The sequence below is a fragment of the Acipenser ruthenus genome, chromosome 4 (assembly GCF_902713425.1).
Source record: "Acipenser ruthenus chromosome 4, fAciRut3.2 maternal haplotype, whole genome shotgun sequence".
NCBI classification, from domain to species: Eukaryota; Metazoa; Chordata; class Actinopteri; order Acipenseriformes; family Acipenseridae; genus Acipenser; species Acipenser ruthenus.
In genome coordinates this window covers 55,640,187-55,657,496 of record NC_081192.1, presented here as the reverse complement: position 1 = coordinate 55,657,496, position 17,310 = coordinate 55,640,187, and the positions used below count along the sequence as shown (strand labels likewise).

The 17,310-nt window shown below is 42.3% G+C and overlaps 1 protein-coding gene across 2 annotated transcripts in view; it reads left to right on the top strand.

Annotated features, from left to right (window-relative positions):
* Window positions 1-12,894, top strand: part of fam91a1 (family with sequence similarity 91 member A1) — a 126,935-nt gene extending 114,041 nt beyond the window's left edge. For both annotated transcript variants that reach the window (XM_034000966.3, XM_034000965.3), the window contains exons 22-24: window positions 4,835-4,955; window positions 7,871-7,940; window positions 11,946-12,894. In XM_034000966.3, the coding sequence (XP_033856857.3) occupies window positions 4,835-4,955; window positions 7,871-7,940; window positions 11,946-12,143 (389 nt within the window). In that variant the 3' untranslated portion in view covers window positions 12,144-12,894. The remainder of the gene's footprint in view (window positions 1-4,834; window positions 4,956-7,870; window positions 7,941-11,945) is intronic.
* Window positions 12,895-17,310: the final 4,416 nt, after the last annotated feature.

The window sequence follows — 17,310 nt, the reverse complement described above, 5'->3', positions numbered from 1 at the left end:
ATGTTGTAATTGATCAAGCGCTGTCAGGAACCACACAGTGCTGGGAAGCAACCAAAAAGGCAAACAGAATACTTGGTATGTAGCCAAAAGCGTGGAGTACAAATCCAAGGAGGTTATGCTGAGCTTGTATAATGCACTGCTGAGATCGTACTATGCCCAATTCTAGTCTCTACAGCACCGAAGGCACATTGAGGCCAAAGAAGAGCAAGCAGACTCATCCTGGGGCTTTAAGGGCTGAGCTAAGAAGAAAGACTGAAAGAACAAAATCTATTTAGCCTGGAACGAAGAAGAATCAGGGGGGATACGATTTAAAATCTTAAAAGGAGTTGACAGGGTTAACCCAAACAATTATTTCAAGCGAAGTACAGAAACCAGGACCAGAGGACATAGTTGGCAATTAAGTAGAGATAGACTTAGGACAGAGGGAAGGAGAAACTTCTGTATTGTATTTATCTTGCTCTTAATTGTATTATTACTTGTACTGTGATATTTGAAATGTATTTGCTTACGATTGTAAGTCGCCCTGGATAAGGGTGTCTGCTAATAAATAAATAATAATAATAATTTGTAATTGTTAAATTACAGTTTTTTTTTTTTTTGTTTTTTTTTTAGTCTTTTCTCATTGTGTTTTTTCTGTTTTTACAGATACTACACACAGGTGGTGCTCAATACGTGTGCAGCAAGAGCAGCTGCTCGGCTCAGCAGCACTGCGCAGGAATGAGATACTCATTTCAGTTGTTGTTGCTTGCAATTTCAACCCCAGTATCTTGATGGCATTTTTGTGACAGCTTTTTAGCATCACCATTGCAAAGGCTGTTAGTCTATTCTAACATACAGGCTTCCCTCAGTCTTATATTGGTACTGACTGAGTGGTTTTGCAAGTGGGTTTTACAGGTGGGCATCCTTGTATGTTGCCACCCATGGTGACTGTGAACCGGTGGACCCATACTGAAACGGTACCGAGGTCAACGACCAGCTTCCGCTCTCGACCGGGTACCGTACTGGTACTGAACCAGGACTGAGGTTACCACACTGATACTAGTACCGTCCCAGTACCGACCCGGTGCTAAAGCCACCAAACTGGTAACAAACTGTTATGATGCTATAGTCATCGAACCGGTACTGACACGGCACTGACCCGGTACCAACCCGGTGCTAAAGTCACTGGACTGGTACCAAACTGGACTGGTACCAAACTGGTTCTGAATGGTGCCAAAGCCACAGAACCAGTACCGAACCAGCCTGGTTCTGAACCAGTACCGACCCGGTGTTAAATACACCAAACCAGTACCAAACCAACCCGGTACCGCCTGGTTGATTATAGATAAGCAGATTGAGGCAACAGCTGTACAACCCTATACTGAATATTGCATTGCTTGCTCCTTGCATCATGCCCGGGTTCTATTCCTGTGAGACATGCAAGGCCAGTCTGTCTATGGAAGACAGGCACGGAAGGTGCTGTTCCTGCCTGGGGCCAGAGCATGCTAAGGAGGCACTGGTTAATCACATCTTCTGCGAATGTTGTGCCTGTTTCTCCAAGCGCACGCTTGAGAAGAGGTTATCCTGCAGCTCTAAGGAGCGTTCTGTGTCCCTTACTCCTGCTCAGCGCTCTTCCCCATCACCCTCTCTTAGAGAGGAGAGGTGGCTGCGTCCTCACCCCATAGCTCTGCGCCAAGGGAGATCGGACGACGCACCCAGGAAAGTAGCCCAGGCAGGTAACCGTCTTCACGGTCTTCCTCATCCTCCTCGAGCTCTGCCTCTCCTTTCCCTCCCCGTGGAAGAGGAAGACGAGTCGCCGTTCCAGGAGATCAGCACTCAGAGCAGATGGAAAAGACCTGGGCATCTGTTTCCCACGAGGAACTGTTCTTGCTGAATTACTGCGGGGATGTTCGGCGCCACCTGCCTCACCTGCCCCTTTGGGGCCCCATGGGGCTGCAAGCGCAGTTTCGCCACAGGAGGACATAATGTCCATCGCCGCCGAGTGTTAAGGGCAGCTTCCCAGTCGACCCTTAACCCTTTGCGGTCCTATGTCGGACCTGGTCCGACATTGCAATTATTCCTATCTGGTCCAATGTCGGACCCTGTCCGACATCATCAAAAAGACGCAAAAAACGGGTTTCTAGTCGTTTTTTCTCCGGAAAAAGCCGAGAAAACCATTCAGGCCAAGAGGGAGCGACAGGAGCCGAGACAAGCCGAAAAAAATAAAAAAGGGCGTATCTCATGAATAGTCATACTTGCCCCTGGGATCAGATAGGGGCGGCCATAAGGAAACAAGCTGCCTGTGACTGCATCAGCGCTCAGAGAATATCACAGACATTTGCAGAGCTTTTTTCAGATGTTATAGTAATAAAATAATGACTTGGATCGCATTATTGAGGCGTTTGGTGATAAAACGAGTGATCAGGAGATGATTGATCGGTATGTACGACTATTATTATTATTATTATTATTATTATTATTATTATTATTATTATTGTTATTTATTTCTTAGCATATGTGAAAGCTATAGCGAACGAAAGGGTGGGGCGGGGCTGGAGATGCCTAGTGAGTGCTTTGTTGATATGCAGGGCCTTTTAAACCCGTTTGACTGTGGAAAATAAATACTTTTAAACAGCGCGTCTAAAATTAACTGCGCGTGTGAAAATAAATTGGACCTGACGCGCCTGACACGCACTTAATAAATGGACCGCAGAGGGTTAAGAAGAACATAAGAAAGTTTACAAACTAGCCATTCAGACCATCTTGCTCATTTGGTTGTTAGTAGCTTATTGATCCCAGAATCTCATCAAGCAGCTTCTTGAAGGATCCCAGGGTGTCATTTTCAACAACATTACTGGGGAGTTGGTTCCAGACCCTCACAATTCTCTGTGTAACACAGAGTTTGTAGTTTTTTACTGTGTTTTGCAACTACAATTTTTTCACCCTAGCTAATACTGGGGTTCCAAATGGTAACACACATGGCAACCTTGCCCTTGCGACGGCTTGGGTATACTGACCCATTCGGTAATGGTTACATTTCGTACTTGAAAGGGAACGTTAGGTTATTATCATAACCCTGGTTCCCTGAAATAGAAATGTAACCATTAACCTTGAAGGTCGCTCCGTCCATAATTGAAGCAGGATTGAAGGAAAAATGACGCAGAGATCTGTGAGCGCAGTACTTTTGATAACTCGCGGGCGGAGTCATGATTGCATCACAGGCTCGGCGAGCAGCTTTGGTATACAATATTCAGGATTCAGGTCTTTAGGCGGTAAATACCCATTTGGTAACACTATGTAACACAATTTTTGTTCCTGGGTAGTAAGTGTTATTTCCTAATTGCTTATGCCTCAAAAGTATAGAAAATGGCTATTATTCCCCACAAACTTTGCTTTTGTGACCAGGACAGTGATATTTTGAAATTTACCTATTTCCAATGAGAAAACGGCGAATTTGTGTCTTTTCGTTCACATAAAGTCAGAAAAAAACAACATATGAATCCAAATTAACATGTATTTATACTAAAGTAATACAAAAATGACTACAAAAGATTTAGAAGTGAGTAGTTTTTCGAGATTTACGATTATACTGTAAATCACTTTCACGAATCAGCCCCCAAATGTAGTCTCCCATCATGTTCTCGTTATACTGTCCTTGGTAGCGGCATTCAAAGTCCAGTATATCCTGGTGGAAACGCTCGCCTTGCTCCTCCGAGTACGCATCCCTTGTTCTCCTTGAATTTATCAAGATGAGCATCAAAGATATGGACTTTGAGGGACATCCTACAGCCCATTGTGCCGTAGTTCTTCACCAGAGTCTCAACCAGCTCCACATAGTTTTCGGCCTTGTGATTGCCCAGGAAGCCCCGAACCACTGCGACAAAGCTGTTCCAAGCCGCTTTCTCCTTACTAGTGAGCTTCTTGGGGAATTCATTGCACTCCAGGATCTTCTTTATCTGTGGTCCGACAAAGACACCGGCTTTGACCTTTGCCTCAGACAGCTTAGGGAAGAAGTCTTGAAGGTATTTGAAGGCTGCCGACTCCTTATCTAGAGCTCTGACAAATTGTTTCATAAGGCCCAATTTGATGTGCAGTGGTGGCATCAGCACCTTCCGGGGGTCCCAGCCGTACTCATCATACTTCAATGCGTCCAGCAAGGTCTTGATGCTATTGTAATCCTCTTTGAGGTGCATTGAGTGAGCCAGGGGAAGAGACGGGTACTTGTTACCATTATGGAGCAGCATGGCTTTGAGGCTCCTGGATGAGCTGTCAATGAAGGACAGTATAACGAGAACATGATGGGAGACTACATTTGGGGGCTGATTCGTGAAAGTGATTTACAGTATAATCGTAAATCTCGAAAAACTACTCACTTCTAAATCTTTTGTAGTCATTTTTGTATTACTTTAGTATAAATACATGTTAATTTGGATTCATATGTTGTTTTTTTCTGACTTTATGTGAACGAGACACAAATTTGCCCGTTTTCTCATTGGAAATAGGTAAATTTCAAAATATCACTGTCCTGGTCACAAAAGCAAAGTTTGTGGGGAATAATAGCTGTTTTCTATACTTTTGAGGCATAAGCAATTAGGAAATAACACTTACTACCCAGGAACCAAAAAAAAAAACATAATTTGTTACACGGTGTAATCGTTACATTTCTATTTCAGGGATCTCTCCATAAATGAGGTAACATCATTGTAAAAGAGATGAACCATGTAAATGGATTATTTTCTTGGTTACATTCTTTTAATAAATAAAAAAAAAACAAATACTTTGATTTTTGTAAAAAAAAAAAAAAAAATTGTCAAAAAAGAAAAAATAACATTTAGACCTTTTTTCTAATTTGCAGCAGCAATAGAAGAGGAATGGGTTCCTTTGGAATTATGTTTTGGAATTCCACTCTTTCAAACTGAACTTAATATGAAAGTCTGTCAGAAGATTACCTCCCATGGACTTTGTAGCAAGGAAAGGTAGGTTTTTTGTCGTTATAAACCTAACAGGCCCTGAAAAGATCTGTTGAGTGTTCATATATTCCAAGAATGGACCCGTAAATGACTGTTTAAGATTTGAAAAAAAGTGAAATTGTCTTGTTTTATTTGACTCATTTTCACATCGTTATGTCCCCAGACGTTTCTGTGGATAAGCAACTCTGTAAACCATGGTTCAACCATTTTGCATTTTGTATGTCCCAATGGGTCTTTCCAAAGACCAGCGTTGTAGTGGATGGAAGGTCTTAATGTGTTTCTCAACATTAGACCATTTGATTCTTGTTGTAAACCACATTGTCACTTCTCAGACTGCTGGGTCTTTCAGTTTCAACAATTAAGTAGTTATGGAAATTGAGTCTTAAAAGGTTCATACAATGCTTCTCTCCAGTCTCATTTAGTGGTCTCCGGACAAAAATCTTAATACCTCTTTGCCCCACCTCTCTCGGAGAACCAGATGTGGTGATCTTTACAGATCTGTCCTGCACGAGCTGTATGCTACTGATAACCAGTCAGAATATATTTGCTATAACAGGCAGGAATTAAAAGCTGGATGACTAGCAGTTTTCCACTGACTTCCTTTTCTCACAGGTCTGACATCCTACAATATAATGCGTAAGGTTTACGAAACCCACAAAAATGGAAGTCTTAGTGATTGTCAAGCTTTATATAAATGTTTTTAGAGACAAGTTATTATCAGTCTCTCGACAAGGTGGCAGTTTCTTCTATCTGAAGTGTAACTACATGGTCTCCCTTAACATTTGTTAAAGATTTGAAGTGGAGCAGCCATCATTTGTCTCCAGCTTTCTGAGAGCAGCCTAACTCTTATTGTTCATGACTATCTCCAAAAGGCATGTGGAAGGTGCTGTTGAGGTGTCCAGTTGCTTATACACTACCGGTCAAAAGTTTTAGAACACCCCCATTTTTCCAGTTTTTATTGAAATTTAAGCAGTTCAAGTCCAGTGAATAACCTGAAATGGTACAAAGGTAAGCGGTAAACTGCCAGAGGTTAAAGTTTAGGTTACCAAAAACTGAAAAATAATGTACATTTCAGAGTTATACAAAAAGGCCTTTTTCAGGGAACAAGTAATGGGTTAACAACTTACAGCTGTTCTGCAGCAATGGAATTAAGCCTTGAAAGTTGATGCTAACAATTCCTACAGGTGTCCCAACTTTTGTTGATTACTTACAAACCCTCTGTCTGTATAAAAGCAGTGTTGGAACAGACTGTGTTACTACACCCTCTTAAGCATTATTTGGACAGTATTGTACTGCAGGAAGTAGTATATTGCTCTCATAATGGCGAGAAAAAGGCAATTAACAAAGGAAGACAGACAGACCATTATAACCCTTAAAAGTGTAGGTCTTTCCTTTAGAGAAATTGCAAAGAAAGCCAAGGTGTCAGTGAGTACAGTTTCCTACACCACCAAAAGGCACTTGGAAACTGGAGGAAACTCTGACAGGAAGAGGTCTGGCAGACCCAAAGCCACAACAGAATCAGAAGACAAGTTTCTGAGAGTCAACAGCTTGCGTGATAGGCAGCTCACAGGACAACAGCTTCAAGCACAGCTTAACACTGGTCGAAGTAAGTGTAGCGTGCACGGGGGAAGGCAGCAGTAGGGCTGGTAGGTGACGTAATCACACACAGAGACATAAGCCCGATATACGCTCCTTGCAAAGGAGCCGGCTCTTTTGTACAGCGGTATCGGCGCTATGCTTCAGTGCGAGAGGTCCCGGGTTCGCGCCCGCCCTCCGCCTGTGTGTGGATTTCCTCGCCCTCTGTGATGCGCCTGCCTGCGGGAACCGAGAACGCTACATAAGCAAGTCTCAGTTTCAACTGTGAAGAGAAGACTTCGAGCTGCAGGTTTGACAGGTCGAGTGGCAGTAAGAAAGCCATTGCTAAGATGGCAAAATAAGAAAAAGAGGCTCGCCTGGGCCATGAAGCACCGCCAGTGGACTACTGAAGACTGGAAGAAGGTCTTATGGACCGATGAATCCAAATTTGAAATCTTCGGTTCATCACGCAGGGTTTTTGTACGCCGTCGAGTAGGCGAAAGGATGGTTCCTCGGTGTGTGACACCAACTGTCAAACATGGAGGAGGAAGCGTGATGGTCTGGGGCTCTTTTGCTGGATCCAGATTCGGCGACTTGCACAGAGTGAGTGGCACCCTGAACCAAAACTGCTACCACAGCATTTTGCAGCGCCATGCAATACCCTCTAGTATACGCCTAGTTGGTCAGGGGTTCATCCTACAGCAAGATAATGACCCAAAACATACCTCCAGGCTATGTCAGAACTACCTTAGAAGAAAAGAACAAGACGGTAGGCTTCAAATCATGGAATGGCCAGCACAGTCTCCAGACTTAAACCCCATCGAGCTGGTTTGGGATGAACTGGACAGAAGGGTGAAAGCAAAGCAACCTACAAGTGCAACACATTTGTGGGAACTTCTGCAACAGTGTTGGGAAGAACTTTCCAAACAATATTTGATTTCCATTGTAGAAAGAATGCCACAAGTGTGTTCGGCTGTTATATCTGCAAAAGGTGGCTACTTTGATGAGTCAAAAATTTAGATTAAATTTTGTTAAACAAAACGATTCCATGATTTCTTTTTTATCTCCAATTGTTTATTTGTTCTATGCTTTAATTTCAGAGTACATTGAGACATTAAACTGCGTAAATTTCAATAAAAACTGGAAAAATGTAGGTGTTCTAAAACTTTTGACCGGTAGTGTACATGAGTGTGCAGAATGAAGGGTATATAATGCCTTCTCATTGTGTACTGCAGGTGATGGCCACCACGGAATCATTCTTTCTTTGGTTTGGATGGTAGATTATAATTATTATTGTTGTTGGTTCATAAATAGTTTATTTTTTTTTTTTTTTTTTTGCATTACAGCCTAGAGAAACTTTTACATTCCAGCAGAAAACTATCTTTAAAGGTTCTGAGCTTCGTCCAGTCATTCCAGGTAAGGGGAGTTTTTTCTGGGTTACTCATTTGGTTGAAATACGTATTTCTTCTTTATTGCTGTAAAGAAGTTCCATCACCCCAGGTGTGGCTGAGGGAAGTAATTGAAGATGTGCTCATTCACTATAGAGTGGTAGACTAGAAAGCAGCAAAGCACTCTGCTTCCCTGACACAGAGCTTATAGGCAACCTTTAATATTAATATACTAGAAATTGACAGAAAGCATAGTACCATTAATTCAGATCTGCCACAATAAGGCTGGCCTAAGACATTTTATGCCATAGTGATAGGTTTGGTGCCTACAAACAAACCAGTAATTCTGACACGTATACCTATCACATCACACAAACCCATATATTCCCTAAGGATTAGATTTCTGAAATTCTATTCTGTATTTTAGTTTTTAAGCAAATAAAAATGGACTATAAGGGATTTTTTTGGTCCACACCCCTATCTAACTGGAAATGATTGCCCGATTTGGAATTTTGGGAGCCTTACACTATGAACACGTCTACAATAAAAGATATAGAAATCAAATCCAGTAGTGTAATTTGGCTTCTGGCATGTGGCTGCCACCACTTTAAAGCGTACATGCCAAATACATATAAAATTATCTTAAACGGTGAGGGATCAAAATATATAAGACAGTTACACAATTTTGTGTAGCCAGCACAAGTTTTAAGTAGCCTAACAATAATATATATATTTTTTTTTAAACTCACTGGTTGGAAAAACCGACAGTTTTAATAACATTAATTATATATATATATATATATATATATATATAAATAAAATGAGGGGAAACTAATTCCCTGCAGATGGAAGAGCAAACCCCCATAAAAGTATATTAACCAATGTTATTAATACATGTTAACTACAAAACCATATCACTATTGGTTGTGTGTCAGTATAAAGAGACAGAAAGAGTCAAAATGTACTCATTTGGTTTGGGTTTTTCAATGTTACAAATAATAACTGAGCTACGGGTAAATATGTAAAGCATAGTATCCACACAGACACGCATATATATGGTTTAATTACCATTATGTAGCGTAATTAAACCAATTTTTTTTTTTAATTATTATTTTTTATTTACTGTAAAGGTTATGTATTTAATCACAGGCAGGTCAATGTAATGTAAAGCATCCAGAGATGATAAATAACAAAAGCAATACAAGTATAAACATTACAATTAAATACCAATAAAAAAGGCAATATTTTTTTTGGTTGTTTTTACTCTCTTAATTGCAAAACTCAATCAATCAATCAATCAATCAATCTTTATTTTATATAGCGCCTTCTAGTGGACCACCATCACAATGCGCTTAACAAGAAGAAAATCCATAATACTTTAAATACAGAGAAATGCATAATACATAATACAAGAGAGAACAGGTGGGTCTTGAGAGTTGATTTAACGCGAACGACAGTGGAAGCATCACGCACCAAAGCTGGGAGAGAGTTCCAAAGAGTCGGAGCCATGAAGCTAAACAAGCGTTCTCCAAGTGTGGTGCACTTTTGCTTGGGGGTAACGTTACTTGTTTACAACTACAGTGGGGGGCGAAATTTGCCATGAAAGAGGGACCACGGCGAGCAGATGATAATTTGTGTTAGCTTCTCCGTTGGACATCATTGAACCGTTTTCAGCACTTGTGCAGTTCTTTGGATGCCGGTCAAAGAAACATTCATAGATGCAGCAATTTGTTCCCATGCCTTTCACCTTATTTGCCCTGGGTTGTCAATGTGCCATATATAATTGTAAACCTCCTGCAAAAATATCTAGTCCTGTGGCGTACAGCGTTCCTTTTGTTGTCTGTGAATTGCCAAATTCCACTTCTTGCTGCGATGGTGTCTCTTCCATGTTGGATACCAAAAACACCGAGCTAGCGCTGCTTATTCTTTTTCTCAACTCAATATTTCTAAGCATCTTGACGCTAACGCAAACAGCTTCTAGTAAATGTTACTGACTCACGATTGAGCATCAGCTTTCACCTCACACTCGCCAGTGATTGGCGTAGCGCAAAGATACGGAACTGTCGGATTATGGTTGCGCCGGGCACAAAATCTGAACAAAATCACTTTCTTGGGACAGATCACTTCCTGCAGCATGGTTTGTAGTGCACAGGTGTAGAGGTGATGCAGTGCTCAGTAACAATCCAACAACAGTTAAATGTTGAAAAACAAAGCTTTATTTACTTTTAAATAATAATACTGACTGTATACAGCTGTGTAAAGTCAGTAAAACCACGGGGTTCAGTCGTGAAATAATAATAACACACACTATACACAGACACGGTCACGAATCCCAACAGTGAGTGCTCCTTGTGTAAGTGGTGAATTATACAGCAAGAGTGAAACAGTAGTGCAGTGTAGTCCGGGGTTGATGCTAGCTGATTAGCGACAGCTCCAAATAGTTCTGCAGTACGTCCTTTACAGGTCTTTTCCGTAACCGTAACAAAGGAACAGATTGCTTTGCCACATCTCCTGATATACCTTCAGTCCCCCCCCCTTCGGTAGCGAGCGCAATCACGTAACCTCCAATCCATGACTAACACCTCACCTACCACATTACGGCGATGAATTCTGGTATTGTGGCTCCACCCCCTTCCTGGATGGCCGACTTCCAACTGATCCTGGAATGAACTGTCAAACCATCCAGTCTGTGGCACACTGTTCCTGTTATACCGTGCCCTCACAGGTCAGGAGGGAGATTGTTGACTCTGATTCATTCAGTCTGTGTCACATGATGCCATTCCAACAGTGTCAGAGAAGGTGGTATGAGGGGACTTGAAGGACACAGCCCGAGAGGTGAGACAGCAGGCAGTGCAAGGGCTAAAGAGGGTCGACAGTAGTGCACTACTGTGCAAGCTTAAAGTCTGGTTCTTTCAGTATGGTCTTCGCCCAAGGTTGCTGTGACCGCTTAGACTCTCAGTTTGGCTCTCCCAAGATTGGCACAAAGCAGCTCCAGCTGAAAGGAGGAAGTTGGTAGTTACTGAAGTGCAAAAGCACAAGGAGAGGATGAGGTGTGTCAAGGCGGTGTCCCAGACTAATCGCGGGGGAAAATGGATGAGATGGGGAAAACCTGGAACAGCGAAAGATTGACTGGCAAGACCTGTGGACAGTGGGTAGGGGAGAACTCTGTATGCCCTATGTGTTCATCACCGACCCAAAGCACATTCTTACAGGATGTAAGGTGGCTCTGAGCCAGGGTCGCTTCACTTGGCGTCGTGACCAGGTGCTGCAATGCTTCACATTAACACTGGAAGAGTGGCTTAATAAGATCAACACCTCACCGCCAATATCAGCAAAATCTGGCACCCAGAGAACGACATTCCTCAGAGGGTCCACGTTTATCCAGTAGGTGGGTTGTTAGGGATTTGTCATGCACTCCATGACCCAGCTTCTCAGAGATGCTGCAAAGTTAACTGGGCTGCGTTGGGTGGAGGATGGAGGGTGGTGGTGCAGGGATGCCAGCATCACTGTTGAGCTTTCCTGAGGGGTTGTGGGCTAAAGGAACAGGAACTTGGGAGGTGCCCATCTGACAACCTCTGTGAAATGCCCCATCCAACCCATTCCAGATGGTTGCCATGCTGAGGCACTAGGGAGGCTGCAAATTGGCTGATCCCTGAAGCCAGCATTGCACTTCAGCCATCATCACCAGGCAAATAGGAAATCCACATTACCTGGCAGAGGAAAAGCACTGGAGGCACATATCTTTCTTCAGTGTGTGCAAATGTAGCAGCAAAGCTATGTCTTGTTTGGTCCCCACCCCTGCTATCTCATTTTATCTTAGCGAAAGCCGAGTCCAGTATTAGCATAACATAAATAACAGCAAGTTAGGTGTGGAAAGAATCATGTCTCATTGTTCTGTAACTGTTTTTTTTTTTTCAATGGCATGGACAGTTCTCTGATGTCTCAAGTCAAAGATTTACAGCTAATTTGAACTAAAATATAATGCAAGATTTCTTGTTTCCCACATGCTAATTAGTGTGTTCAAATTTTTCAGGAATGTGTTGCATCTCTGGATACTGGCTCTGATTGCAGTGCAGCCAGTTTACTGAATCAGTGCCCTTCATCCTCTGATGCTGGGGTTCCATTCCCTGCTCAGAACCTAATCTTCAAGGATGGATATCTCTCAGAGTGGAGTGGGCGGGCTCCTCCAACTATACAGATCTCAGCATTACAAAAGGACAAACCGACATAAAACAGACTGTACCTCTTTTCTGAACCTCTGAGTCTTGCCTATTATTATTGTGCATATTGTGGTGTTGTACTCAACTGGTGCTGTTCATTTTGTAAAACCTAATTGTATCCTGCAGTAAGGTTTTCAAGAAATGCAGCATCCAACAAACAGGTATGTTTATTATTAGGGACAAAAATGCCTACATTTTTATTTACAAGGTGTTTTTTAATAATATGCCTCTTTTTAAAACAGAAGCTTTAAAACAAATTAAAAAAAATAAATAATAATAATTTAAACTGACTTGCCGTTGAAAAATTATGTTCCGGACCAGCCAAGGTCTGTGTATGTGTTTATTGCACAACACAGTCCTAAGTACTTTTAGCAATACCATGCCAAAATCAGAACAAGGTAATATAAATTACACCTCTATAGGTGCTCTGTTATATGTCCAGCTTAGTATATATTTTGCAACACTTGTGATAATCATAGTGGACTTGAATCATCAAGACATTTGAATTTGAATACCAGATTTGAGTACACCTCTGCTTCCAGTGATCACAAATAAGCACCTTAGGTTGAGATAACTAGCATAGAAAGCATAACATATAGATTTTCACATATAGATAACTGATGCTTTTCTAAGGCATTATTGTTGTAACTTGTTCAATCTTAAAATAAGAGGTACAAAATATAAGCAACATTACACTTCCTGATTTGTGTAATAAGATACCATGTAAAGATCTTCAAAGATAAATAAAAAATATAAAAACACATGAAATGTTTCTTTTTTTCAATGGACTGGAATAGATTGAGAAGAAATATCAAAGAGCACTGTGACATTTATACAGCACCAGATTTTTGGCAAAATTGAGGTTAATGATATGTATCAATAAGACCTGCATTTTGATGCAATATTGATGGATAGTGAAGACTGAGGTACAGTACTCTGCCTAAGAGAACACCCCTCGGGAAGCAAGCGAAGTGTTCTTATAGCCAAAGTGTTCTCTAAGACGGAGTTAGCCACAGTATCAATCAATAAATAAATAAATACACATGTACTACTTGTCATGACGCACGTGCATCAACATATGAAATGAACTGAATAAAAGAAAAGCAATAGGCAAGTATGATAATAAACTATAATAATAAATTAACAGACGTTATTAAAACTAAAGCAAAACAACATGTTCAAAAAGCTTAAATCACTGTGTACTATGAAATTAGCAGGCGTGTGTGTTTGGGCTATCATAATGGCAGAGGCAAAAATAATGGCCGTTATTAGCGTTGGGGTTACCTTAACGTTTATAAACTAACTGTCAAACTAAATTAACATAGAACCCCTACACACGTTACAAAATGCAGCAGCAATATTTACAAAACATGCACATTATGTAACAGAATGGTGAAGCAACTCACCAGAACAGGAAACACCAAATTGCTCGATGACTTGCGTCTGATTCAGGTTTTTTTTTCAAGAGCTCAAACAATTCCAACTTTGTGTAGCAAGAGAAACAGCGGTTAATTTTGCTGTTTGTTTACATGCCATTTTGTAGCGCTGAAGTGTACTTTTTTTACAAAACAGTACCGTATCCGTTGTGCCAAGAAAGTGTTCTTTTAAGCGAAGTTCCTGTTCCTTTAGCCAGAGAATTTACAATGGGAAAAATCAGTTTCACCAAAAGGTGTAATAAAATATTATATTTTCAACGTGTGTAAGGAATTTTTTGTCAAGTTATACTGTTTGAATTATTATAAAGACTTCCTTGCATATGTGTAACCAGAAATCTAAAATAGGTTTCCTATCAAGTACAAAATGTCACCATTACTTCATGGGTATATATCTTCTAAAGACCCTGTAACCTGAATAGATATAACAAAGACTGCTCATCAGAGGCTGTGACACAGTCGTGCCTGGACTGCACATAATTTTTTCTTTTTTCCTAACCTGATGGGAGAGACTACGAACTGATAAGTATGGAGTTACTTATATCTGCTTATTCGCTTCTGTAATTACACTACTTAAGGCAATTAATTACTATATGCTTTTAATAATTGCTATTTACATGTATTGTGCACTCAGCCCATTGCTTCGTTAAGTCCCGCAGTGGCCTTGTGCCCTGCATGAAGACGGTGGCTCCCGTCACCCGTTCCCAGGGATCAAACAACCTTAAGTCGGCTACTTGTAAAAAAAATTAAGTTTGTTTTTTGTTACGAAAATTATATAAATTTAACAGTAATCATGTTGTTACTGTTTTGTGTGAGAGTTTGTTTCTCTTGTGTATATTTTTTCTGTTTTTCACAGAAACATGAACGCAGCTGCTCAGCAGTCCTGAATTTGACTGAGACATGCACTTCGGGTTATACTGCTTGCAGTTTATCCCACATTGTCTCATTACCGCATTTGTTCTATTGCATAATTATTGCGAATGCTGTTAGGGCTGTAACAGCAGGCGTTCCTCAGTTTTCGGACTGTTTGGGTTGTCCAGAAGCACTATAGGTGGGCATTCCTATAGATCGCTCCCATGGTAACTGTAGGTCCCGCCGGTACACTGTACAATGAACAAGGTTACCATCCCGATTCACTAGCAGTTGCTGGGCTCAGCTGTGCTTCGGGTCTGACTGCTTGCAGTCCATCCCGCAGTGTTTCATTGCCACCGCAGGGCTCTGACAGTAGGCTTCTATCAGTCTTAGGGCTGTTTGGTTTGCCTGAAGCTACATAGGTGGGCACCCCTTTATATTGCTTCTGCGGTAACTGTGGGTCACAGACCTACCCCGTTCCCGACCTGGTACACATACCGAACAGCTAACGAGGTTACCGCACCGTGTCAACCATACCGTGTGCACTGCACCGTGTCAACCATACCGTGTGCACTGCACCGTGTCAACCATACCGTGTGCACTGTACCGTGTCAACCATACCGTGTGCACTGTACCGTGTCAACCATACCGTGTGCACTGTACCGTGTCAACCATACCGTGTGCACTGCACCGTGTCAACCATACCGTGTGCACTGTACCGTGTCAACCATACCGTGTGCACTGTACCGTGTCTATAACGTGTGCACTGTACCGTGTCAACCATACCGTGTGCACTGTACCGTGTCAACCATACCGTGTGCACTGTACCGTATCAACCATACCGTGTGCACTGTACCGTGTCAACTATACTGTGTGCACCGTACAGTGTGCATCGTACCGAGTTGTCACAGGCGGTTCTGGCACGTCTTTTTTGTGCTATAAGTCAATACATCCTTTTGCATGGAAGGCCTCTGTTGCAAGGGTGTGCAGTTATTTGATGGACCCAGATTCAGTTAAAATGTGTTTGTCCACTGATGATGGAGAAAATAGGTTGGAAACCAAGTGATATGAAAAATAGTGAATTTTGGCCCACACCTGTATTCTGGATGGAGGGAGTACCTCCTACAATTAGGGCAGCAGTGTGGAGTAGTGGTTAGGGCTTTGGACTCTAGACCCGAGGGTTGTGGGTTCAATCCAAGGAGCAAGGTACTTTACCTAGATTGCTCCAGTAAAAACCCAACTGTATAAATGGGTAATTGTATGTAAAAAATAATGTGATATCTTGTAACAGTTGTAAGTCGCCCTGGATAAGGGCGTCTGCTAAGAAATTAATAATAATAATAATAATAATAATTAGCCTCTGTGAACAACATGAAATGTATCAAAGAAATACTTATAGATCCAGAACCATTGTGGTAGAGAATTGATTCTAAACAAAGAGGTCAAAAGCAATCCTTTTGTAAAATGTAGATGTGATAAGTGCCGGGGCGGATTATCAGCGACAAAGTCAAAACCTTGCCCGGCCTGTAGTCACTTGGTCAGGCACTGTTGAATTCTATTTGAATGTAGTGGCCCTGAAGGAATGTCATTTTCACACTTGAATGGGGACCCAGGTAGTGTGAAAATAATTGAATGTGTGAGCTGCGAAAGTGATCATCCAGTAAAGTGGGCTCATTTAGGTGTGCTAGAATGTAAGGAGGGTGTTCCTGCCAAACGTGTACAAGTGTCTTGCAGGTATCAAGTAAAGACCCTGGTCACCTACACCCTATTTGTGAGTGTGCTTAGACTCCAGGTCCATGCTGTCCACTCTATTGGACGACAGAGTGCAGAGAATAGCCGTTTGTCTGCAGCTTTTTAAGCTCAACAGAAAGCTTACAGTAGTAACATTCTAGAGGCTTCTGGGCTTGATGGCAGCAGCTTCCCAGACCTTTCCTTTGGGTCTCCTGCACATGCACCCTCTCCAAGCCTGGTTCAACAGCAGGGTTTTTCAACCCGTGTTGAATCATGGCCGCCTGGTAGCAGTGTCTCATCACTGTCTAAAAGCGCTTTCTTAGTGGACACAGCCTGCCCATCTGCACTTAGGCATAGCACTGTGATAAACTGGGTGGCGGAACTCCTCTGAAGGGGAGTCCTCAGTGCTTCAGGTTTGGGAGTGCAGAGATAGACCTCTTGGCCTTCCAGGAATTGACACATTGTCCCCTCTGGTTCTCCATAGCAGGAGCCAGAGACCCGCTGACAATAGATGCCTTGGCACACTAGTGGCCAAGGCAGCTGCTATATGCCTTTCCACCACTCGCTGTGCTCCCACTTGTCTGGAGAAAGTCAGGCAGGACCGGGCCAGGGTGCTATTAGTAGCCCCTTACTGGCCCAAGAGACTATGGTTTTCAACTCTGAAGCAGCTTCCTGAGCGGCCAGCCGTGGAGCCCGCCCGAATGCAGCAGTCTGCTCAGTCAGGCGCAGGGGACATTGTGGCATCCCAACCCGTCGGGATTGGTCCCTGAACAGCAACATTTGAGCCATCTGGGGCTTTCTAATAGGGTCATTGACACCCTGCAGAATGCCAGAGCAGTGTCCACGCATTCCTAGTACGGGTACAAGTGGGGCGTTTTTCAGACGTGGTGCCTGCCTCGCGCTTTTGACCCCATGACCTGTCCCATGGCAGTTATACTGCAGTTTTTGCAGGAACGATTTGATGAAGGGAAATCCCCCTCTACATTTAAAGGTCTATCTGGCAACGATTTTGGCCATATCAAAATTGATTCAGTCTCCCCAGGCGCTCACTTCCTGGCAGGACAGTTTTTAAAAGGAGTGGCTTCAGATGCCTGTGAAGGATATTGTTCCTTGCTGGAGGCTTAACGTGGTGCTTGAGGCATTCATGAAGCCTCCATTTGAG